Below are 24,270 nucleotides of genomic sequence, written 5' to 3' on the forward strand. Positions count from 1 at the left end.
TAAAAACGCGTAGAATGATGATGATAATCAACCTCAGAATGAAACATCTGTAGAACGTCCACCGCTTGTACAGAAATACTAAGGTAAGCTGAAGTACAAAGTATTGTAGAAGTTGAGGAAGCAATAACTGGGACGATCAGAAGCGCCACCGCTACCTTCCAAAAATGCGGCGCATAGAAGGGGTGCGCCTGACATGGTCGTTATAATCTAGTAGGTCGTGGCTGTGCCGCGCTTAGTTTACCAACTTACCACATTGCCGCTGCTTACATGACTCAATGACTCAATCCGTAGTCTGAGCCAGTCTGAGCAGGCAGGAGCCAATCGGAGTCAGTACCGCCGCCCTTATTCCTGTTACCATTTGGGGGTTGACGTTTTCTGTCCACTTGAGACGTCTTTTTAATTAAACAGTTAGTTTGTACCGACTGATTTGGCATTAAAATGACAGACTCTGGAGACGGTGGAGTCACTAAAAAAAAATTGCTTCATGCGGGCATTCCAAAGGCTGAACACCTGGTAAGCAGCAGTTTTTTACACGTGATATTGACACCTGAATATGCGGTACATCATTGTCGCTGGCACCGTCAAAGACCGGAACAATGCGTCAAAGAAAATTAATCAGCACTGCATTACCTTCTTATAGGACAATATGGAAGAGTTCATGGCACGCGAGAACAACCAAAATATCGAAGTTGCTCTCAGGAACTTGGACGAACAGCATAGCAAGTACAAATTCATGGAACTAAACCTTCTTCAAAAGAAACAACGGTATGTCGTCGTTCCATATCAGTAAGCGTCACATTTGTTACCAGTTGTTGAAGGCTGACCCCACAATGAAAATCCACATTCACAAAGTAAAGTTTAGCGTGTTACACAAGAGTAATACCAAGGGAAACACTGTATACACACAGACAGGGTATGGAAACTTGAGTTGGTAGCGGCATTATGATCATTGTAGTTGTAATTTTCCACGAGCAAGACTTTTTAGTGATAACACGCGAAGTAACGAAAAGTCTGGGGCCAGTTGCCTGGATAGGTCATGTATCACCTGAATCATAAGTGCAGTTGTTGGCAGAGAGGCTATAGCAAGCAGTTAATGATCGCATAATCCAAAGAAATGCGAGCAAAGAAAGAATACTTACAGAATGAAGAAAGAAAGAATGTACTTACAGTAATTACAGTGTGATAATGCAGTAATAGTACTAACAGTAATAATACTGCAGACCTCTGGTGGGACCGTAACAGAAGTATTTACACAATGCGTATTTGGCTCTTGGCAGAAGATTGTAGCTAAGTTTTTGCAGTGTGGGTTGTGTAATGTGAAGCTTTCTGGGTTGTCATCCCTCCACAATTCTGAAGAACTTGTTGAAATCTTGGATTCCCTACATGTTCTCGCTAGATATCAAGGACTTACATTATTCACTAAACATCCCCCTCCTGCTGAAAAGTGTTGCTAATCGTATTGATGAGTCCTCGATATCCTTTTGAATGCAGGTTAGTTTGACCAGCGCTGACTTTATTTGTGTTCTTGTACTGTATTTGGAGTCAACCGTAATCAATGTGAATAACCAGTCACTTGTACATGAGCAAGGTGTTTGTATTGGATCTACTGTCCCTCCGAGTCTTTTGGAAATTTACCTCAATTTTCTCAATAACAAGCTGCACACTTTTTTGTGCACTACTTGGCCAGGGAAAGTATTATTCGGCGTTTGTTGACAACGTTATCGTAATTTCTGAATCTTCCACCTGTACCGTATATCTTGTACTTGAGTGTATTTCTGATGTTGCCCCTGGACTCACCTTCTCGTCTGAACAACTGGAAGGTGGAGAAATGAAATTTTTTGATTTAATGCTTTTTTCGAACCAAGGGTTATGTTGTTTGTATGGCAAAGATAACTCTAAGCCTCTGTTGCAAGCATCCAGCTCTCATTCTAAACTTGTAAAATTTGGCATGGTTTCACCCCTTCTGAAATGTGCCATGAAAAAAAGTTGCCTTCAGCTTGTTTCAAGTAGCGTTCGCACCAGTGCCTGAGGCAGCGTTGTGCGGGTTGTGATAATGGTCTTATTTCTTCACGTGCTTGAAATCTACTATTGTGTGACTCAAATCACCGGTTACAACAACACATTGAAGACCCACAGAGTGTTTCTGTTATTCAGTACTTTCACGCTGTTGCCAAAGACTGTGATATAAAAGTTGTCTTTTCGAATGCTTTTTTGTCTGAGCAGATTAACACAGTTTTCTTCCCAGTTTGTTGATTGTTGCGTTGAACACAGAATGCGTTTTGTATCCTGTAAAGCAAAAATGGTGTATACCATTCTTCTTTAGTGTGGCCTTTCATACGTCGGTCAATTGACCGTTGTTTGAATGACTGGCTTTGGGAGCATTCTTCAAATGTTCAGAAGAAGAACATTTCCTCGGAGTTGGCTATTCATCTCAATGAGTGCCGTGGTTGTGCGCCTCTATTCCATGAAACCCGTGTCATTGCCTGTGGACGTGATAACCATAGGAGACTACTTACAGAGTCAATCGAGATAGTATCTAGGGGCAATGTGATCAGTAACGCTCTACTCCTCTTTGTCGGTTTTTGAGTATATTATTGAGTCCCTGTATAATAAATGTTGCTGAGTTTAAGAATTTGTTGTTCATGCTTGTTTGACCATGTTTGACCGTGTCTCTCGGTGCCCTTCACCATATCATTATGTGCAAACATATGCATACAGGGTGGTCCGCAAACCATGATAGAAATTCATAGTAAGTAACGTAGGCAACAGAGAGACATGCTGTCAAGGGTTTTTTTCTGCCTGGAACATTTGCCACATATTGGTACCATTTTTATTTCATTTCAATTGATGGAAACTTAAATCTTGAATTGAAGTCTAAAATTTCCCAAGTCAACCTAACGTTTTTTTCACCACTGTTGCGCACGGTCGCTTTTTGCAGCGTATTTTAAATTCAATTTCTGCGATAATTATGACTCTGTGGTGTAAATTACTTCGCATGGTGCATCTTACTGGCCTGCTTAACAGTTTTATAGGAAGAAAACTGGGTGTTAAAAATGACTTCTGTCTACTTTAATGCCTTGATACTCAGGGGGGGAAGGGGGATCTATTTATTTTGGCAGGATCTTCAGTTAGTGTGCACAAGTCTAGTTATCTGCACTTTGGTTGTTTTCCAGCTGCAATACTGTGCCTATGTTTTGGTGTACGAATCTTCAACAGTTTTGATAAAATATGAAATTGTTTAATTTATGAGGCTCGATGTTCCTTCATTTTTTCAGATTAAGGAGTCAGATTCCAGAAATAACTACTTCGCTGGAAATAGTGAAGATGCTAAAATCAAAACGCGTGAGTTGATTTTGAATTTAACGCCGTAGTTTTGCGTCCAGTCCACACGTGGACGGTCTCGTTCTCCCTGCCCCTCTCATAAAGTGTACCATTCGGCTGCACTTTGTTGAAAATAGAATACTGCGAATTTACCTGACAAAGGTGAAGGTCACGGTTATTAAATTTCCAAATTAAATTGATAAAGACTGCGCAGCATACCGCAATCTGTGTTGGCAACAGTAAGAATGGCTGCACTTGGATGCAGAAATCTTCTGCTTTTGCGCGCGCTATAGTGCACTGGCTGGTGACAACTTTCCGAAGTGACTGGGGACTGTGGGAACTCAAGTACATTTTCTTTCAGCTCTCAAGCGAAAGACGCATATTCTAAGAACTGGCCTACTTGCTGGTTTAGAACAACTGTGTCACTGTCAATTCCTCACAGACAAGTTAAAAGCTGCCCCATCCACAAATCTGAAATCGTTCGTCATTGGTGTGCGTAGTTGCATTACAGCCCCGACCAAAAATGTATTATAATACATTATATGGTTTATTATATTTTGCGTGTGTCCATTACACTCCCCGTTGCACACCGATCATGTTGTGTCTCTGACGATGTACATGAAGAAGGAGTGAGTGTTTATTAAAAAGCACCTTAAATGCTCGCGGAAAGAAGACACGTGACTTAGCTTCCACATATCCGATTATTTGCCACATTGGCGGAAGCCCCACAGTCAATGCGCGGACTACATCCTCGGCTCGCGGAGATATACGTCTGTGGTTGCAGTTCTTATGTTGTCTCTGAGCATCCTCATTTTGAAAGCAAAGAGCACCTTATGGGGACGATTCAACCCATGATCCTTCTGCAAGTTGCAACTACCATGGCAACGACGGCAACTGCAAACAACTGCTTTGCCCTTTGCTCAGCCAATGGGCGACTTGCCCTCAGGCTGATGACACGCGTGACGTTGCATGAGAGGGAAGTGCAGGTTTCGTCGTCTGCTATTAAGGCATGTTTCGACACATTCCTCACAAATGACCTCGTTATTCTGAATGAAACGGTTGTATGTCTACAGTACTCATGAATGTAGTTTTGGCTAAGTTTAGGAATCTCTTCGGCTGTACCAGACCGTCCCTTTAAAGAAATTTATTTCCTCTTCTTGCGGTGTAGAGTTCTTTTCTGTTTCATGTCCCCAGAGTTGTGTCAGTTCATTGATTTTATGTATGGTAGTAATTCCCTGTTGAATTATTGATCAAGAGGCTTCATACCTTGAGTCAAAGAAACGAAAGCAGACTTGCACACACACATGCATGACTCAAAACCAGCAAAGATTTATTTACGAGAAACCAAGCACTTATAAATTGAGGATATGGGCAAGGGGAAAATTAATAGACAGCTTACTAATATATCCAGGAATGCTTGCAATCATTGCTGCCTCAAGAATCACACAAGTCCCATTATCTTTTATATGATACATATAATGAGGGCCTTGTGTTTTCGAACGTTCGTTCTACTTCAGGACTCATAGAACAGTGTAAAAATGGGTGATATCTGGTGGAAAATAAAAAAAAGCACATTCTGCATTTTATATGAAAAGAAGAGGTGGAACTGAATGTGCAGTGCCCATATTAGTGGCTGAATTGGCACTTTGCCAAGCTAGTTTTCAGGGATTTTACCCCAAATGGCGATGTTGGAAATTGGAGGGCAAAAACGAGTTTCTTTAATTCGAACCATACATTTACACTCTGTCAAAAAAGGACTGCCAGGCATAGTCTGAGGCAGGGTCCTCTGAAGACTGTCTTTTTTCAGTTTGGAGCTTGTTTCGTTTTTGGAATGCCAAAGACATGTCACCACAGACAAGAAAGAACACTACATGGCCCTTCCTTTTTTTTTTTTTTTCATTTTTTATTATGGGCTTTCCCATGTTGTAGGGATGCTTGGGATTAAAATGGGAGTGAAAGTTAGTTGTCAGGTAAACAACAAGACAACTGACTCCCTTTGTCATGAATCACAATAACTCAGTGTGCGATATCAAGCACATAAAACTCAAGTTGTTCCTTGAAAGAAAAATGTAGTTTATAGGATACCTTTATCTTGTGGCTCTAGATATCTACCGCTCTAGATATCTACCACTTTAGATATCTGGCTCACTTAGCATTAAACTATGCTTCACAGCTCATTCACATTTGTACAGACCAAAGGACACTGAATTTGAAAGTTTGTGCAGTGCACTGCAACATCAGGTGCAAGTGCTGCACCAGTTACACTATACTATGCTGTGTTGTTTTTCCTGCACTGACTTGCACCTGGGTGAAACAAGCTGAACAAAAATGTGTAGCTGACAACCCCACACAACATGTTTGAAACTACAGCCACACATCCAGCCCATGTTAGTCAAGTCAAGGAAGTTTAGCTGCGTCTCTGACGTTCCCTATGCCCTCATGGCAGTTTGCCGGCTTTATTTGGTTGTCCCCTCAACACATGTACAGTGATGACCAAAAGGCAGTAAAGAGTAATTCTGCAAGGCATTTATAGACTACAAGTCTGGGCTATTAGAGACTGTCACGTTGTAGCCTGTTGTTATGCACAGTGTAGTTCTGAAAGAGACACGGAGAACAGAACGACTAAAATGGGTAGCCTTCATTATAAGCTTAAGTGTATTCACAGAGTGTGAAATAAACAGAAGCGTACTGCACATTACGTCGCATAACGATACGTTGCATACAACATGATACCTCAGCTGCGATGCATCATGCTAGAATAAACAGCATGTTGAAAACAAAAAGAAGCGTAAAAGCAATAGTGGCACCATTCAACTTGTGAAGCAAGATATTCAGAATATGATGGCCTTAGAACTCACACGCAATGAAGCACATCAAGAATGAAACTATCATTTCACTTTCGATTCTTTCAAATTCCGTTCCCTGCGGGGAAGGTGATGATGATAAGCGGCGTCATCTGGCTATTGTCCGGATTAAATATTAGCCAAGAACTTGCGGAAGGAGAAAGCCTTCATATGTTGCTAGCACTACAAGATGTCTCATAGAACACCTTGAATGTAGAGTTTCAAATATGAAACCACTGATGTATGTGGCAAAGAAGCACCCAACAAACTAGCAAAAGGTCCCGAGCAAGTCCGTTGTGCTCCCGTAGTGATGGACCGCACATAATAACATCGAAAGGTAAGATGAAAGAAATAATTGTGTCAGGATGTGCTTGACATTATCTGCGTGTAGCTTGCACAAGATGCATTACACATTTGATGCTGATCTCCTTGATAGAATTGTGTCTTTGTACGTGGTAGTATGTGTTACGAATCTCCTGCAGTTACGCTGAAATCACACAAAAGATGCAAGGTACCGGCCCTGAAATGGCGCAGTGGCTGCTACAAGTCACTTCAGATGTGCTTGGAAACACCATATTTACTGCTCTAAAATGAGATTTTTCTTGCTCCAATTGCAGCTCCAAAACTCCCCCCCCCCCCCCCCACACACACACAAACGTTGATAAATGGCGGTGACTGTCTTTATCTGTCTTCTTAGACTGCTGCTAATTAATTTGGTTTATGTGTGTATTCATTGCTTTAACAATCCTTAGGATTCCTCAGAAGACATGGAAACACGTTTTCTTCTTTCTGACCAAGTGTACTCTAAAGCAGTGATTCCTCCGACTGAAAGAGTCTGTCTCTGGCTTGGGGTAAGTAAATCACATATCTCTCATATGGCCATTGTTTCATAAAGAAACACAATTAAAATGTCCTACATGAATGACAATAGAGCGTACAGACGCCAAGTAACATTTTCGCCTTCGTCGCAAGTAGTGTGTCGTGTTGTGTTGTGAAGCTTGTTGTCAACTCTTGTGCAACATTTGAACTCTAGCATGTTTCTCTCAAGAATAGTATGCTTGCTTTATACCATTTTTAAGTGTGAATATTTTGTGGTTGTTTATTGCTGCTTATTACTGTTCATTTTGGTTAGTGTTTTGATTAGTGTGTTAGTTAGTATTAGTGTAGTATGTGAGTTCATTGCTGTATACAATCAGTTTTTAGATTTTTTGGAACTTTCTAAAGATAGAAACCATATGCAAGACAGATTCTGTATGAGTCACATACAAAACAAGGCAGTGTAGATTTTTTACAGTGTTTCTATGTTGCTGTGACATTATTATAAGAAAAATGCTCTATTCATTGACATTTACATATATACTGGTACACGTGGTATTCAAACTCATCTTTTATTCCTATGAATATTATTAATCAGTGCCTTACATAACGACACAACACTTCTATCTTGCAGCTCATGTTGCATGCTTATAACTATTCCAAGTAAAGTGCATTCACAGAAAAGGTCAGAGATTAGTCTAAGGAATAGTTATTGCTTAAAGTGGGTACTGCTGTTAGTAATTGAAGTTGGCACAGCTTTGCAATGTGTGGTACACTGTGATATTTTAAAAGTTTTCAAAGTGCATATTTTTCTTTTAAATGTGCCATTAACTTTAACATAATACATACACTATCTGAAGGAGATTTATTCCGAACATTTCTGAACAGCACACAGTGACATTTGCAAGTAATATGTTCATTTTTGACTTACAGAGATGTCTGTCTTACAGGTTAAACAGAGCAAAGGTTGTGTCTGTGCCATCAATATGTGTGTGTTTTAGATAGGCATGCTATAGTGCTTGCAAAATATTGAAGTGTATAAAACTTGATTTCAGGCAAATGTAATGCTCGAGTATACATTAGATGGGGCTGAAACATTGCTCAGCAAAAATCTTCAGACTGCAACACGGAACCTGGCAGAGCTGAATAGTGACTTGGACTTTCTACGTGACCAAATTACAACAACTGAAGTCAGTATCCTTTTTGTAGTTATGACTCAGGTAGGGGTGTGCTGTATTGTTCCACATCAGACAGGCACTATGACGGATAGGATGGCAACATTTCCACCATATTCCTTTGTCTGAGTGAACCTGCTGTGGGCCCGCTCGTGAAGTACCCTGTTATTTCTATATTGTATGTAGATGAGGAGGACGAGTGCACGAGAGGAAGGAGAGGAAAATAAAGCAGTTCTGAAGGTGGCCCGTGAGTAGAACGGCTGCTCCCGGGATAATTTGCTGTCAGGAACCTTACATTGTACATGTAGATGGGTAGAAATCCAGCGAACCGGTAGAGATGTAGGAAGGGAGTTGCCTCAGGACAGAAGCCGCCGATATTTCGAACAGAGACTGTTCTTCTTCTGGGCCCAGAAGAACAGTCTCTGTTCGAAATATCGGCGGCTTCTGTCCTGAGGCAACTCCCTTCTTACATTGTACATGAAATTTCTTGGAAGGACCACGAAGTTAGGATAAGGTTTCATTTCAAAGGACATTCTCAAAGCCGATAGGGTGGTCGTAAACGTCACAGTCTTGAGTAAATGGGCTTTGTTCAAGGTCAGAGTTCCGTACATTGTCCTTGTGTTGTTGTAGCCTTTCAGTGAAGTTCTTTGTCTCGCTGCTGTAAGGTGCATTGCATGTGGCACATAAATTTTTGTAGAGTACACTTTGAGCTTTTTCCTTTGGTGGGCAGCTTCAGTATGGAATGACCAGGTATTGCGGCGGGTTGGTGATCCAGATAAATTCCTTCTTTGCTAGTGCATGTGCCAGGGTTTCGCTGATTCCCTTTACGTATGGCACGGTGATATGTTTCATCTGGTGGTTGGTCGTGGGTTCAATTCGTACCACTGACTGCACTGTCTGAGGTTTTCCCTGGGTTTTCCAGCAGACTTTCTAGACTGATGTCAGCACAGTCTGCCCTGAAGTCTGCCCAGGACGCATACCAACCCCCTCCTTTCCCCCCACTCCTTCCTTCTCTCCTCTCTCCATCTGTCCACGTCTGAACGCCACTCTTAGTCACAGTTGCTTCGTGGTGCAAATACAGAAATGAAAAAAAAAAATACAGTGGAATCTCGTTAAATGGAAGTCACTTTAACGGAATTACCGCTTAAACGGAACAATTGAACGGAGGTTGTTTGGTTTCATATTCATAGAATGTATAAAAACTCTCGTTAATCATAAACAAAATTTTGACCACACCGTGTAAACGAAACTGGCTGAGCACGCCAGCGGCATCAGTATGCTCATCGCGACCTAACCTTTTCCGCTTCCGATGCGGCCATGATTAGGGTTAACACGACACGCCATTCATGATGGTATCGCCGAAGCGTGCACACCATGCTCTTCCTCTTGAAAGGAAACTTCAAGTTATCGAAGATTTTGAGGGTGGGAGCTTCACCAAAACTGAGCTTGCAACAAAGTATGGAATGCCGAAGAGTACGCTAACAAGAACTCTTCGTGAAAAGGACAAGCTATGTGACGCATTTAGTGCTACGGCGTTTGGACCAGAAAGAAAAAGACTGTGACTCGGTGCACACGAAGAGCTTGACAAGTGCTTGGTACTGTGGATAAAGTGTGGAAAAAACTTTTTTGCACAGCAGCATGGCTCTGAACCATTCCTGCGTAACCTTTTGGATATGGAGAGCATTATTCAAAAGCAAAGGTTTAATCAGTTGTTCCAAACAACGATTGAGCGATTCTTTACACCTCAACAAGGGTTAGAATAAACTTCTTAATTGTGTGCCTATTTCTGGTCTTTATGAGAAGAATTAGACACAGTAATGTGCACAAGACTAGTTACAGCTTCCACACCCCTGAAATTGACACAATTTATCGTTTTGCATCACAACTCAGTAAACGGAACTCCTGATAAACTGAACAGATTTCCTCGGTCCCTTCGAGTTCCGTTTAAAGAGATTCCACTGTAATCTTTTACCCCACGGATGTGGTCTCTTGCTTGTTTTATTCCTCTCGAGATTATCTCCTCTCTTGTTGTGCTTATCTTAACTTTTGCATTCTTTCAACATTTGAACTTTGTGGCATTTTGAAAGTTTGTAAATTTTCACAACCACCTTTTGGAAATGGGGGTCTCGTTTACCCCCTGTCACTTTTCTTTCGCATTTATTTAGCCTGTCACACCAATCAACACCTCAAAGTTCTGTATTGGTTGAAATCTCATGAGTTATGTGCATAAAATGGTTGCCGGAACACAGTTTTTGAGGCATGTTTTACCCCACCTGTCCTGTTGGCCTTTATCATCTGACTCGTTTTGGTTACGGTTTATGTTTACGAAATGTTTACGGTTAAGAGACTCCTTAATCTACACGATGGTGTACTTTTTGTTTCACTTTGTTTACCCGTTCAAAAGTTATACACAATTTCAAAGTAGTGCTTTTCTTTCTACACCTTTACTGAGTGGGTAGTGACATAGCATGGATACGAAGATGGAGTTCTGCTTCAAAGCGAAGACATTGTGAACAAATCCTGTCCGTGAACAATTCCTGTTGCGGTTTTCCTTTCTGGTGTCTGGTATACTTTGTTGCTTAAACGCACAGAAGATTAACAGAGTTTTGACAACGAGGATATAGAGAAAGTAAATGTCAGTAGGTAATTACATGGGACCCAGTGTTGGTCAAAGAAAACATGCCATTTACATTGTTCAGCATTCTCCAGCTATATATACCATTTACAACGTTACAAGAAGGTTTTGATCCTGCTAGCAACATGCGCACAATTCTTTTTTTGCACTAATCGACTTTTTTGTTTGAGACAGACAAAAACTCAGCACCACCTAAACACAAAGCCTGATCGCTTGAGCGACGTGATGTAACAATTAAGAGTCCGCCAATCGCGACCGTGCTTTCAGGGGCCGTAGCTATTGAGACGAGTTGCCATCAGCCACATAGGCGACCACTGGTAGCCACAGAAAGCCGTCTTCGGCGATTGGTTAGCTGACTGCTGACTGGCTGGCAGACGAAAGGATAAAGACTAAAACAAGATGAGACACACGAAGTGCAGACACTCTAGTGCTTTGTGCGTGTCATCTTGTTTTAGTCTTAGTCTTTCCGTCCAGCGCACACAAGACTGGTGATCATTACCAACGTGCCCAAAGCAGAGTGTTGACTGACTTTTGTAGTTGTATATCTCATTTCACTAAACACACATTTTGAGGGTATTCCAGTATGATTATGCTTATGCAGAACTTATTTGGCCTTATGTTTGTTGCACTTTTCATAATCATTGTCCTTAACAAGTATTTCAGACATGGCAAGAGTGCACAACTGGAACGTAAAACGAGTGCAAACAATGGCGGGTCAAGCATCTGCATAAGCGTGCATTAACACAGTTTCCGTCGTCTCTGAAGACTTTTGAAGCCAGATCTGTTATACATATGGCTGTCGCTTGCAGTTAAAAGGTTTCACAAATTCAATCCTCGTTTCTTCGATGACAGTCGCCTACTGACTTTTCGGACTTTGCTTCATTTTTCTAACACTGCCACGGGGAAGTCACTCGTCCCATAGAGCCAATGTGTAACAGACCCGCAATTTTGGACGATCCTAGTGCTCGGGACTTGATTGGTAATTTGCGTAGCAGAGGCTTGGAACTTCCCGCTCCAGTGATGTTTGGGAAGCTTGGAAACGTGGACAGGATCCAGTCGTGCTCAACTGTCCATTGAAGAGATCGCTTGCTTGGATGATGCGCTGGATGTGACGCGGCCACCCAACTCGGAACTGATGAGGTCACCGTACAAGGCAAAAGTGGACATGAGCGAATGAAAACAGAAGGGTGTTTTTCAACACAGCATTGACCAGTTTATCTTGCCACTGAACTGAATAAAGTATCTTTTAGCCTAGTCTGTTTTTCAGACTGCATGATTAATCGGACGTTTTCGTCGTGCCCCGCAGGGTCCGAAAAATTGGTTGGTGACTGTACATATTTGTGAGTGAGATGTATTTGCTGGAAGCATTGGACAAGGTGTGGAGCCAAAGAAGCAGTAGTCCATTAACAAGGGTGGAAGCGAACAAAATTGCAAAATGGATTGTGTTTCCGGTTGTTGAGGTTGTAATTGTGCATACAGGGACAACCTGCGAAGAACCCTACTTGAGGTATGTCTGGGGTGGGCATTGTATTTCTAAGGAAAGACTTGTGACACAGATATCACCACCACCTGCAAGCGGGTGTGCAATCCGTACCTTGCACTCTTCATTCCCAGATTGCGTGTAATGCCACAACTGAATCGAAGAGGCTCCCAATGGGCAGTCATAGGGGGAGTGAGGCAAGCTCCAGGACAAAATGCATAGTGATGAGGGAAATCTGATTATTTCAGTGAGCCTGTTCATTCCGTTAGTTTACTTTAGGGATTTGTTCACGAGCTGTGATGTCTACTGGTTTTCTGCCTTGCATTCGGAACCCCTGCAGTGATGGGTGCCACTGAGGCGCCAGATTTGAAGCAGACTAGCACCATGGGTTGGGGGATCAGGTGAAATATTTTCTCAGCATTCATCTATATTGATGAACTGATGTGCCCGTGTGTTACCTTGGATCCTTACCATTTTACACATGTTGTGGGAATATTTTCTCACTCTGGGGTTGCCAATTAATAAGCCAAAAAGGGAGACCTAACTAGCACAAGCATTGTCCAAAGTGAGGTTTACTAAAGGTCCCAAATAGCCAAACTACACACTTTAAAGGAGTACAGAGGGCCATCCTAAGAAATTTCAGATTAAGACGCCTGACGAAAGTGTGTATTTCAATTACCGAATAGCACGAAAGGTTTTGATGTGTGCAATTTATTTCCTCGGGAAAAAAGCTCACATACACATAACTCCGCGCGTTCACCCTTAACTCTCCATTCCGGGTATAACGAGGAGAAGCATGATGCCAGGTCACCGATGACATTACAGGGTTCACGCGTTCTGGTTCGCAGGTCAGTGGGGGTCAGCGCCTTGTCCCTTTGCCGCCGTAAACGAGTTTTACCAGTTCCCCATGACCGAGCCAAGAGCTGAGCCCCGAGCAGCAGATGACAGCTAAGTAGCGGACATTTTTCTGAACCAATCAGCGAGCGCGGACCCTGTAGCGTCAGCGTGAGGCCGCAGGTAGATCACAGGCTGGTACTACTCTCCACCACAGTTGCACACGGACGCTTTTTGCGGCGTACTTTAAATTCAATTTCTGCGATAATTATGACTGTGGTATGAATTACTTCTCATGGTGCATCTTATACTGGCCTACCTAACAGTTTTATAGGGAGAAAACAGGGTGTTAAAAATGACTTTGGTGCTACTTTAAGGCTCCAATGCGTCACACCCTAAGTGTTTCGGCTTATGCCGCTCTTATGAAGCTCTTGTCAGTCCCACCAGCTCCGGTGGCGCAGCGGTAACGCGTGCGCTTGGAGACTGGGAGGTCCGCGGTTCGAATCCGCGGGCCGGCTGTGCCGTCTGGGGTTTTACCTGGGTTTCCCTCAGATATGTAATAGGCGTATGCCTGCACAGTTCCCCTGAAGTCGGCCCATGGACGCAGCTATCCTCCCCACGAGCTGCTTCCGCTTGATCTTCCACTTCACCCTTTCCTCTCCTCCTCTCCACCACCTTTCCCTTCCCGAGAAACATGCCGCCTAATCAGGCAGGCAGACCTCTCGGGTTCCTCCCAACTCTCCCAACACTCCTCCTCCTCCTCCTTGTCAGTCCCGAGTCCGAGCCACCTCTGCTCCGCAGCCACACAGTCCTGTGCGCTTGTTCGCGCGCCCGCCTGTTCCTCCAAGTCTGACGTGGTTGTCGCAATATTCATGAAAAGTGGAAACAGAGAAGAATGTAAAATGAAGCAATTTTCAGAGGATTAGGACAGTTGCTGTTTTGAATTTTGAAATTAGAGCTTCGAAAACACGGCCCCTCGATCGCTCCTCTCTGCTCCAAGCGGAGCGGAGAGAGCGATCGAGGGGCCGTAACGGTAGCATCCGTTTCAGTTGATTCCGAAACTGTGATGCTGTTTTATTGCTCGTTGGTCACTGACCGCGGTATCGAAAATCGCACGTAGAGCAGTGGCGTCATAGTATGACGTATGACTGCTATGGAATACGGGACAAGAGCAGACACCGAGGTATGCGAGAAATCTCTCTCTGGGAAAGGGCGAAGGAGTCATTCTACAAGGCCTCCAGAACTTCTCAAGCAACGCGCGCTTTGAACACACCCTGTATTGTGGTGCTGAATAGGGGGGAGCACCCACAGGTCCTGCAGTGAAGGGCCAGGTGTCCTAATGGAGTGGTGCTCCGGACCAACGCCCTAGTTCATTTAGTCTGGTGTTGATACAGCGCCCAGTCTGGCCTATTCGCATGTTAACGGAATGCGGTACACCACATTGTGCCGGCATTCAACAGAGGCATTCTTGTGCGAAACCTGGCAGCCTCTTTTTGCAGGAGATCCATTTACTTTAGGACGAAGAGTTATTAACTTAATGGGCGCTGCGAGGACCACAGGAATGCTATGTCTCTCTCCCACTTTTTTCACGTTGTGTGACATAGTGTGTACATACGGTATGGACTCTGGTCGACCTGGTAATCTATCGTGCTTCTTCTTAGCCACACCTTTTAACTTAGCAAAGAGCGTTTCAGATACAACATTCCTACCGGGTAGCCCCCTTCGCATAACTTCTTCACTTGTATAGCAAAACTGCCCTCTACATCATTGGAACTTGATTACCAACAAAAAAAGTTCTTTATTGTGGAATAGCAAGCCGTCTTTTCTGGCTGACTCTTCCAGCGAAAATAAATAAATCCCCATCACATCACAACCCATTCTTCAACATCACAGACCATCACATCATAACCCATCATTCACGTTCAACATCACAGCCCATCACGTCACAACCCATCATTCAACATCACAGACCATCACATTGTAACCCATCATTCACCATCACAGCCGATCACATTATTGGAACTTGATTACCCTCTAAGGAATTCTTCACTAAGGGATAGCAACCCGTCCTTACTGGTTGACTTTTCCTGGCAAAATAAGTAGATCCCCCATCACATCACAACCCATTATTCAACATCACATCCCATCCCATCACGTGGTTGCTAGCCAATAGACCTTTCCCTGTTTGTAAAGAAATGACGTCGTAGTGTTCGACAGCGCCACCAATTTGGTAGAGTTGAACTACGCTCAAAGCTAGGGGCGAACAAGGTCGCGCCCGAAACCACGGTCTTGTGGGGATTACTATGGTCTCTGAAAGGGACGCGACCTTCGGTCCTACTTTTCTTTCAATAGGAGGCTGGGAACAAGTGCCCATTCGAGGAACCCAGCCCTCCCCTTCCGATTTGTTTCGGTTTCAGTCTGTCTACATACAGTAGGTGTCGTCATGATGACGTTTCTCGGGTAGAGATCTATAAAGAGGGATTTTTGCGTGTGGTTGTTAACCGGGCTGGTCGCTTGTCTTGTTTGCTCCTGCTAGGTCTAAAACATGGTGTCAGAAAGTTCCAGAACGTAGCCACGCTTCTACAACGATGTCTCTTCCCGACGGCGGCGACACACAAGAGCGTTCGACGTTTACGGCATCTTTGGCTAAATTCAATATAACGCCACCGCGACCTTTCACGTTCAAGACGCCGAATGACTGGCCCACTTGGAGGAAACACTTTCTACGTTTCCGTGCTGCCTCTAGCCTCAACGACAAGGCTGAGTTAAACCAAGTAGACGCACTGATCTACATTATGGGTGAGCAAGCGGAGGACATATACGCCACGCTGAAGCTTACGTGGCGGCCCGTGGACGACGACGACGCGAATCTGCTGCTGCGCGCTACTGAGCCTGGCAGCCAGTTCTACCGGCACCGTCCTAGCGTGAGGTCACGCACATCTGCCCGCTGGGACATTCCATCATCGCCGGTCAGGACTCATCTAGAGGGACACCTCCTCTACATTAGGTGACCCGGTCACCCGGGACTTCTCTGGCGACAAACAGCATCCGCGGTTACGTACCGGTCGCGGTACTGTCGCCCACTCAGCAACGCACTCACCCAGCAACAATAAGCTCTCAACAACGATCACTCGACGCACTTACTCAGCAACGATCACTCAACGCAACACAACGCACTCAGCGCAGCTCAACACAGTCGGCAACCACTCAAGCATCCAAGCAGTCAAGGACTCAGCATTCACATCTCCTCACTGGAACCCGCCCGGATCGCAGCGCTCTTGTTCCCCTCTTCTTGTTCTCTGCTGCTGCGCGCTACTATGCCTGGCAGCCAGTTCTACCGGCACCGTCCTAGCGTGGGACCACGCACATCTGGCCGCTGGGACATTCCATCATCGCCGGTCAGGACTCATGTAGAGGGACACCATCTCCTCTACACTTAGTCCCGAAGACGCACGCAAGTTCGACAAGGTCCTAGAAGCATTCGATGCCTACTTCGTTCCGCGCTGCAACATCATCTTTGAGCGTGCAAAGTTCAACACGAGGGTACAACAGGATGGCGAATCTGTGGAGGAATTAGTGACTGTCCTCCATTCAGTTGCAGACTTATGCAACTATGAGGCGTTGCGCGAAGAACTGATCCGCGACGGACTGGTTGCGGGCCTTCCGAGACAAGAAAGTTTCGGAACAACAACAGCTCGACGCCGAACTCACTCTACAAAAGCTATCACAGCGGCTCACCAGCGAGAAACTGTCCGGCTGCAGCAAGATTAACTTCACAAGGCAACGACGCTACAGTACATCGACTAACGACGCACAAAGTGTCACCGGGGTCCGATTCAAAGAAGCCGGCAAACGGGAAGAGTCACGCAGGCACAACCCGTCCTCCTTCAAATACAGCTTCCCAAAAGGTCCGCCGGTGGTGCGGCCGTGACAGGCACGCAAGACAGGACTGCCCAGCAAAAGACAATATGTTCCAGTGCAAGAAGGGGCACTTCTCATCAGTTTGCCTTTCGTCTAAGCAGACTCTATCTGCCTCAGAGGGAACTACTGCATTTCTAGGGGTTGCAGCTCATGGAGAAACATCGAAATTGGAAGTCAGTCCTCTATACAAGGAATACCGTTAACGCTTAAAGTCACAGGAGCTGACGAAACAGTTATACCAGAGAGCGTTTTCCTTGAGCACTTCACGCGAATCCGTCTCGAACCTCCCAAACATCGCCTGCGAGGTCTAGACGGCAGAATGCTGAAGGTCACAGGTATAACCTCTCTTCAGACAGTTTTTCAAGGACTCGAAAGCCAACAAGACATTTACGTCTTGAAGGAACTTCCTACATGTTTGCTTGGTCAGCCAGCAGTAGAGAACTTCAAAGTCCTTCCGACAATACAAATGCTCTCAAATGCATCCCCACTGGAAGAATATGCTATAGTCTTTCAGGGACTGGGAGTTCTACAAGGAGATTACGACATAAAGCTAGCTCCTGATGCTAGGCCCTTTGCCTTTTCATCTCCACGGAGAGTACGGCGGCCTCTATACCAAAAAAAAAAAAAACAAAAAAAAAAGCAGGAAGTTCAACGTATGGAGAAGCTAGGAGTCATAACGTCATGCAGTCATGGAACTGACAGCCTGGTGTGCGCCAATGGTAACCGTGCCAAAGAAGTCGGGAGGAATTTACGATGATATCACTCAGCTCAACCGCTACATACCACGTGAGTTTCATCCTATCCCTTCTGTCGAACACTTATTCGCAATGCTCAAAAATGTAAAGGTCTTCAGTAAACTCGACGCAAACTCGGGTTTTTGGTAGATATCGCTGATAGAAGAAAGCACTTGTCGACGTTCATAACTCCGTTTGGGCGATATTCCTTCAACAGACTTCCGTTTCGGATATCGTCCGCGCCAGAACACTTCCAACAACGAGTGGCAACGCTGCTGAAAGACCTCCACGGAGTTCACATGGATGACATATACTCATTTGGAGAGCAAATCAAATCGAACATGATCATCACTTGGAAGCTGTAATGACACGCGTCCAAGAAGCAGGGATGTCGCTCAACAAAGACAAACGCATCTTCAGTGTTCCACAAGTGACTTTTCTAGGTCACGTCGTCGACGGCTCAGGTATTCGGCGTGACGAGGAGAAGGTGAACGCCATTCTTAAAATGCCTCCCCCTACGGACAAGAGGGGCCTCAGACGGGTACTTGGGATGACAACGTACCTTACATGCTTTGTACCCAAGGTGGCAGAACTTCTAATGCCACTATTGTGTATGTTAAGCTCCAAGCAGGAATTTATGTGGGGCACACCACAACAAGAGGCGCTTCAAAAATGGAAACAAATCCTCTCTACAAGCCCTATCCTTGGCATCTACGACCCGCCAAAGAGACGGTCGTCACCGCGGACGCATCCTCCTTCGGCCTCGTAGCTGTTCTGCGACAAAAACAAGACGATGGGAAGTACCAAGTCATCGCGTACACCTCCAGAATACCAGCTCCCGTGGCATAGTGGTTAGAGTGATCGCTTTCCACGCCGAGACTGGGAGGTGACACGGGTTCGAATCCTGTCACCGGCTGTGCTGTCTGAGGTTTTCCCTGGGTTTTCCGAAGGCTTTCCAGACGAATGTTGGCACAGTTCCCCTTGAAGTCGGCCCAGGACGCATACTAACCCCCCTGTCCCCCACTCCTTCCTGCTGTCCTCTCTTCATCTATCCACGTCTATGCGCCGCTCATAGCCACAGTTGCTTCGCGGTGCTAACACGGAATTAAAAAAAAAAAACTCCTGAATTCTCACTGACGTCGAGCGTCGCTATGCTCAAACAGAAATGGAGGGTTTGCACTGCTTTGGGCGAGTGAGAAATTCCGAGACTAGCTCATCGGGAAAAAGTTTCTTCTCGAGACCGACCACAAGCCCCTAGTGAACCTGTTCTCGACATAACAGCGCGATGACTTGATGCCAAGGTTACAGGGCATGCGGATGCATCTCATACGATATACTTACGAGATAACATACGTGCCAGGAAAATACCCTCTAGCGGCAGACGCCCTGTCCCGTACACCACTCCGAGAAACTGACAGCACAGACCTTGCAGAGGAGATCGAGTGTTTCGTCCACTATGTTGAGACTCACCTGCCAGCGACAGCGAGAAGTCTACTTGACATACAGCACGAACAGGAGAAGGACGAGACATGTCAGTATATTATCCAGTTCACCAAAGAAGGGTGGCCTACTCGACGGGATCTCGGGCAAGACCTCAAACCGTTTTGGCTCACCAACTGGAAGTGCCCGATAGTCTGCATGGAACGCAGATTGTCATTCCCATGACCCGTCAACAACAGATTCTCCAGTTTTTACACGAGGGCCACTTCGGTTTGAAAAAATGCACCACACGAGCTAAACATGCTGTTTGGTGGCCAAGTATCAACGACGACATCGCACGAACGGTGAATAACTGTCACGAATGCCAGCAACTAAAGACAAATATGAAGTTACTCCTCATTACAACGGACTTCCCAGACAGGCACTGGCAGAAGATAGCTATGGACTTGTTCCATTGCCAGGGATCATGGTGGCTCATTGTAGTTGACTATTACTCGCGGTACCCTGAGCTAGTCCGGCTGCATTCCTTGTCCAGCGAAGCCACCGTGAATCACTGCAAATCCATATTTGCACGACATGGAATCCACGAAGTTGTGATAAGAGACAACGGTCCGCAGTTTTCGCAGAGCAGCAGCTCCCCTTTCGCACGGTTTTCAACGGAATATGGCTTCCGACATGTAACATCCAGCCCAGGGGCCCTATTCCGATCTATGTCGGTAGCGCGAACGTGTCGTTCGGGAGCGAGAACACGTGGTATGTGACGCAACGTAACGCTAGCGATGAGAATTTGGTATTCCCTGCGCTCCAAACGCGTCGCCCGTAAGCGACGGTGTCGCTCACGGGAAGGACAGCCTCCACCCTGTCGTTATGGTGGGTCATACTGTCGTTAAGCAGAGCGAGAGCTATCACGATGGCTGCAATGTTACTTCGCGTGGCTCCTATCAACACCACCACGGTTGGCGCCGGTGTTTAGATCGGGCGACAACGAGTTTGTATAAAATGAAACTTCTTTATTGAAACTGTTTCACCGCGGAGGCAATTCCTCACTATCATCCATGTCCAGATTACCAGCAAAATACACAAAGGTCTGCCTAACGCTTACATATCTCCACTTGTCAACTGTCCTGACAGCTCCTTCGCTGGGAATTTAATATTGCGTCTAATTCTGCCCACGGATTCTAACTGCGTGTAGGGTCAGCAAAATGTCCGCGAATAAATTGGGTGCTCTATCACGAACTGCAACACAATTTCATATTATTCGTGCGTTGAGCGAGAAGCGCGAGACTTCTTCTCCGTCGTCAACGTCGTCGTCTGCTTCCAAAACAAGGCATTCCACGTGATTCTCCTGCTACACTATTGGCTGAGAGCGCGGAGTCTCGTTCCCAGACGTGGTGCTGGTGCCAGACGTCTTAACCAGCTCTCACCAACTCCCCATAGAGCCCATAGTATAGCTAAATTCACACAACACTGGGCACACGACCAATGAGAGTGCAGTGATTGCTTCCTCAATCCTCCAATCAGAAGTCTTTCCGTCCGGCAGCCCGACCGGTTCTGGCTGTTGCTGACTTCTGCTTTCCATACTGGCATGTACCGGCTACCCCTCACCTCTAAGTCTACTAGCTTTCATGCACGTCCTAAAGTTATTCCGTGATTCCCCAACAAGTGTGAAAAGTGTCGTAATGAACAAATTTATTTATACTGACACAATCGGGAGGTTGACACATATACATGCACTGAGCGTACTGAGTCCATTGCGTAGCGCTTCCTAGCACACCGGAACAAAGTTCAAACTTGCAAAACACGCATATCGACACAGCTTATTCCCAGCAACGAACAACTGTCACATACTTGCGCACAATCGCTCGATCATCATGTCCTTGCCTGCTACACGTCAAACATAAAATGCTGCTTCATGAATCGTATTTTCTTGTCACCGCTATGCAGATCTGACGGCGCTCGAACATGTTCATCGAGCCAGAATTCACGACAACACTTCAGTTTGAAATCCGATTGGCTCTTCGTAGACCGATGCTTGTGGCGAGAAACAGTACAACACGATCAAAGGCACCATAATACACGGATAAAACGGCCATCGGCGAACGCACTTGCCTCCCAACGAAAGACACCGCCAACGCGGCGCCCACCGTTCCGATTTCAAATGAAACCGCCGAAGGAGAACGCAGCACGCAGGCGAGGAAGCGCGAAGTGCCGTTTTCAAATTCTGGCAACCAATCCGGACACGCTTGTTGCGTCCGACCAATAGAGCGGCACGGATTGCTCCGTGCGCAGTAACACGCATTTTGATACAGATTTTGCGAGAGCTGTGGGGGGCTGAAGACACCGCCAACGCGGCGCCCACCGTTCAGATTTCAAATGAAACCGCCGAAGGAGCACGCAGGACGCAGGCGAGGAAGCGCGAAGTGCCGTTTTCAAATTCTGGCAACCAATCCGGACACGCTTGTGGCGTCCGACCAATAGAGAGGCACGGATTGCTCCGTGCGCAGTAACACGCATTTTGATACAGATTTTGCGAGAGCTGTGGGTGGCTGTCATAACCTCTAACGACAGTCAACAAACCAATCGCACTGTCGTTAAAAGCGACATGGGAATGCCAAACGTGACAGGTGTCGTTCCCGGTGCTCGTTATCGCCTTCTACCGATACTTCGGTAGAAGGCGATCTCAGAGGCGGGTGTCCGCCTCTGAGCTTGGACTAAGCTGTGGCTGATCTGAAGTGGCGCCTGCACGGGGATCTTCTGGACCACGTGGCGATATCGGTGTGGATGCAGGAGACAGTATATGACTGTGTGAACCTCTCATGTGGCCCAAGTGACGATGCCAGGTAGTGCCATCAGCCAGTCGGAGGTCCGCAGACGATGCGCTCTTCTTTCCCGTTACTTCCGCAGGAACCCAGGCAGGACCCTGTCTGAAATTGCGGGCGAAAACCCTGTCGCCTGGAACAGGTTCCGGCGAGTTTCGAGCGTGTTGATCATGCCACAATTTTTGTTTCAGTTGATGGTACACCACATTCTCTCGTAGGTTAGGCTGCAGGCAGTCCAGTGCAGTTTTCAGTTTCCTGCCGACCAAGAGTTCGGCTGGTGATAACCCAGTAACAGCATGCGGTTGGGAACGATAATGCAGCAGGAACCTCGCTATCTGCGTTTTGAAATCTCCCGCTACGCTCTTCTTCAGCTTCGCCTTGACAGTCTGCACCACCCTTTCTGCGGCACCATTTGATGCTGGGTGGTACGGCGGAATGAGGAGCTGTTTGATGCGGTTCCGCTTTAGGAACGCCTTGTATTCGCTGCTCACGAACGCTGGCCCATTGTCCTAGACGATTAGGTCTGGAGTGCCATGAGACGCAAAAATGTCCCGAAGGCAGGCGACAGGTCGGGACGTAGGGAAACTGACACCTCAACCGACGTACTGTGCACGGACACGACCCACTGGCACACAAAAAGAGTGCGGTACGTCATCCCTCTAAAAAAGTATCAAGCTTGATCAATCTTACTAAATTAACTTCTGATGAACTTTACCTGCAAAAAGAGGGGGATCTGTTATAGCCATCGTAGATGACGAAGTGCGCATCGAGCGCGTGAGGGTTTGGCGCGTGGTTGCGAGCCAATAAAGAAGGATTTTTTGCGTGTGGTTGTTAACCGGGCTGGTCGCTTGTCTCGTTCGCTCCTGTTAGGACTAAACCATTAGAGGCCATTACATCGTAACCCATCATTCAACATCACAGCTAGTCACATCATTGGAACTTGGTTACCCACTAAGGAATTCTTACTAAGGAATAGCAAGCCGTCCTTTCTGGCTGCCTCTTCCTGACACAATTAATACATCCCCCATCACATCACAACCCATTATTTAACATAACAGCCCATCACATCATAGGCCATAATTCAGCTACAACATCACAGCCCATCACATCGTAACCCATCATTCAACATCGCAGCCCATCACGTCATTGGAACTTAACTACCCACTAAGGAATTCTTTACTGTGGAATAGCAAGCCGTCCCTTCTGGCTGGCTTTTCCTTCCAAACTAAATAGATTCCCCATCACATCATAACCCATTATTCAACATCACAGCCCATCACGTCATAACCCATGATTCAAAATCACAGCCCATCACATCATTGGAACTTGAGTTACCTACTAAGAAATTCTTTACTAAGGAATAGAAGACGTCCTTTCTGGCTGACATTTCCTGCCAAAATAAACAGATCTTTCATCACATCACAACCCAGTGAACATCCCATCTCATGACAGTATACAGGGTGTTTCAGTTAAATCCCCGGGCTAAAATAATTCGCGAACGAATGCACCAATCGAATAACTTTCTTTTTTACAAGTAGCTGTCCGATACCACCTACAAGCTGCGCACCGTGTGAATTAGTGGGAGGCGCTCATTCTTTAAATAAAAGTTCAAATGGGTTTCTTGAAAAACGTAACTTCTAAAGCCGGGCTACCCCTTTTGGAACCTTCAGTGGGCACCTTTTAGCGAAAAATCTGCCACCGAAGCGGGTCATTTGTTTCAGTAATTAATTGGTTTCGGTTTACATATTTTTGTCGCGGCGAGGTGCAAAAGCACGCTCTTCCACTCCCTTATCCACCAATCAATTACCGTAATTTCACGCGTATAAGCGGCACCGCAGATAAGCCGCAGGACCCGTTTTTAGGAACGTTTTGAAAATTTTCATGCAGATAAGCCACGCTTGCAGATAAGCCACGGGCAGTACGACGCGACTGATTTGTGCGACAAAGGAGACCATAGAGAATGCCATAAACCCTGTGGTCCATACTCCGGCATAAGTCGGCATGGTGTACAACAAATGAGGTCAGTTGTAGTGTTCTACCAAGATCGGATTGTGCCCTTGTTACGTGTTTTTCATGGATCGATGGGTCAGTGACATAAAAGACATGAATCACTGTCACCACTTTCTTTAAAGGGACAGTCGCATCGACCACAGATCGATTCCGAAACGACAGTGAAATGCGATTCCCCGTCCTTCACTGACCATGACTCCGAAAGTCCCATCCCGATCGACGGAATACTTCTTGCGTAATTC

The 24,270-nt window shown here is 45.7% G+C and overlaps 2 protein-coding genes across 2 annotated transcripts; one reads left to right on the forward strand and one right to left on the reverse strand.

Moving 5' to 3' along the window:
• Positions 1 to 300: 300 nt before the first annotated feature.
• LOC135388525 (prefoldin subunit 3-like) lies at positions 301 to 12,044 on the forward strand. Its single transcript, XM_064618123.1, has 6 exons — positions 301 to 513; positions 641 to 765; positions 3,276 to 3,342; positions 6,917 to 7,015; positions 8,036 to 8,174; positions 11,454 to 12,044. Exons 1-6 carry the CDS (start codon positions 439 to 441, stop codon positions 11,519 to 11,521), a joined length of 573 nt encoding a protein of 190 aa, XP_064474193.1. The 5' UTR covers positions 301 to 438; the 3' UTR covers positions 11,522 to 12,044.
• A 9,835-nt stretch (positions 12,045 to 21,879) lies between these two features.
• LOC135389555 (uncharacterized protein K02A2.6-like) lies at positions 21,880 to 24,021 on the reverse strand. The gene is made up of 2 exons (XM_064619591.1): positions 24,004 to 24,021; positions 21,880 to 22,527 (listed from the first exon to the last, which is right to left on the reverse strand). Exons 1-2 carry the CDS (start codon positions 24,019 to 24,021, stop codon positions 21,880 to 21,882), a joined length of 666 nt encoding a protein of 221 aa, XP_064475661.1.
• Between the last annotated feature and the right edge of the window lie 249 nt (positions 24,022 to 24,270).

Source organism: Ornithodoros turicata, chromosome 3 (assembly GCF_037126465.1).
Source record: "Ornithodoros turicata isolate Travis chromosome 3, ASM3712646v1, whole genome shotgun sequence".
Taxonomy (NCBI): Eukaryota; Metazoa; Arthropoda; class Arachnida; order Ixodida; family Argasidae; genus Ornithodoros; species Ornithodoros turicata.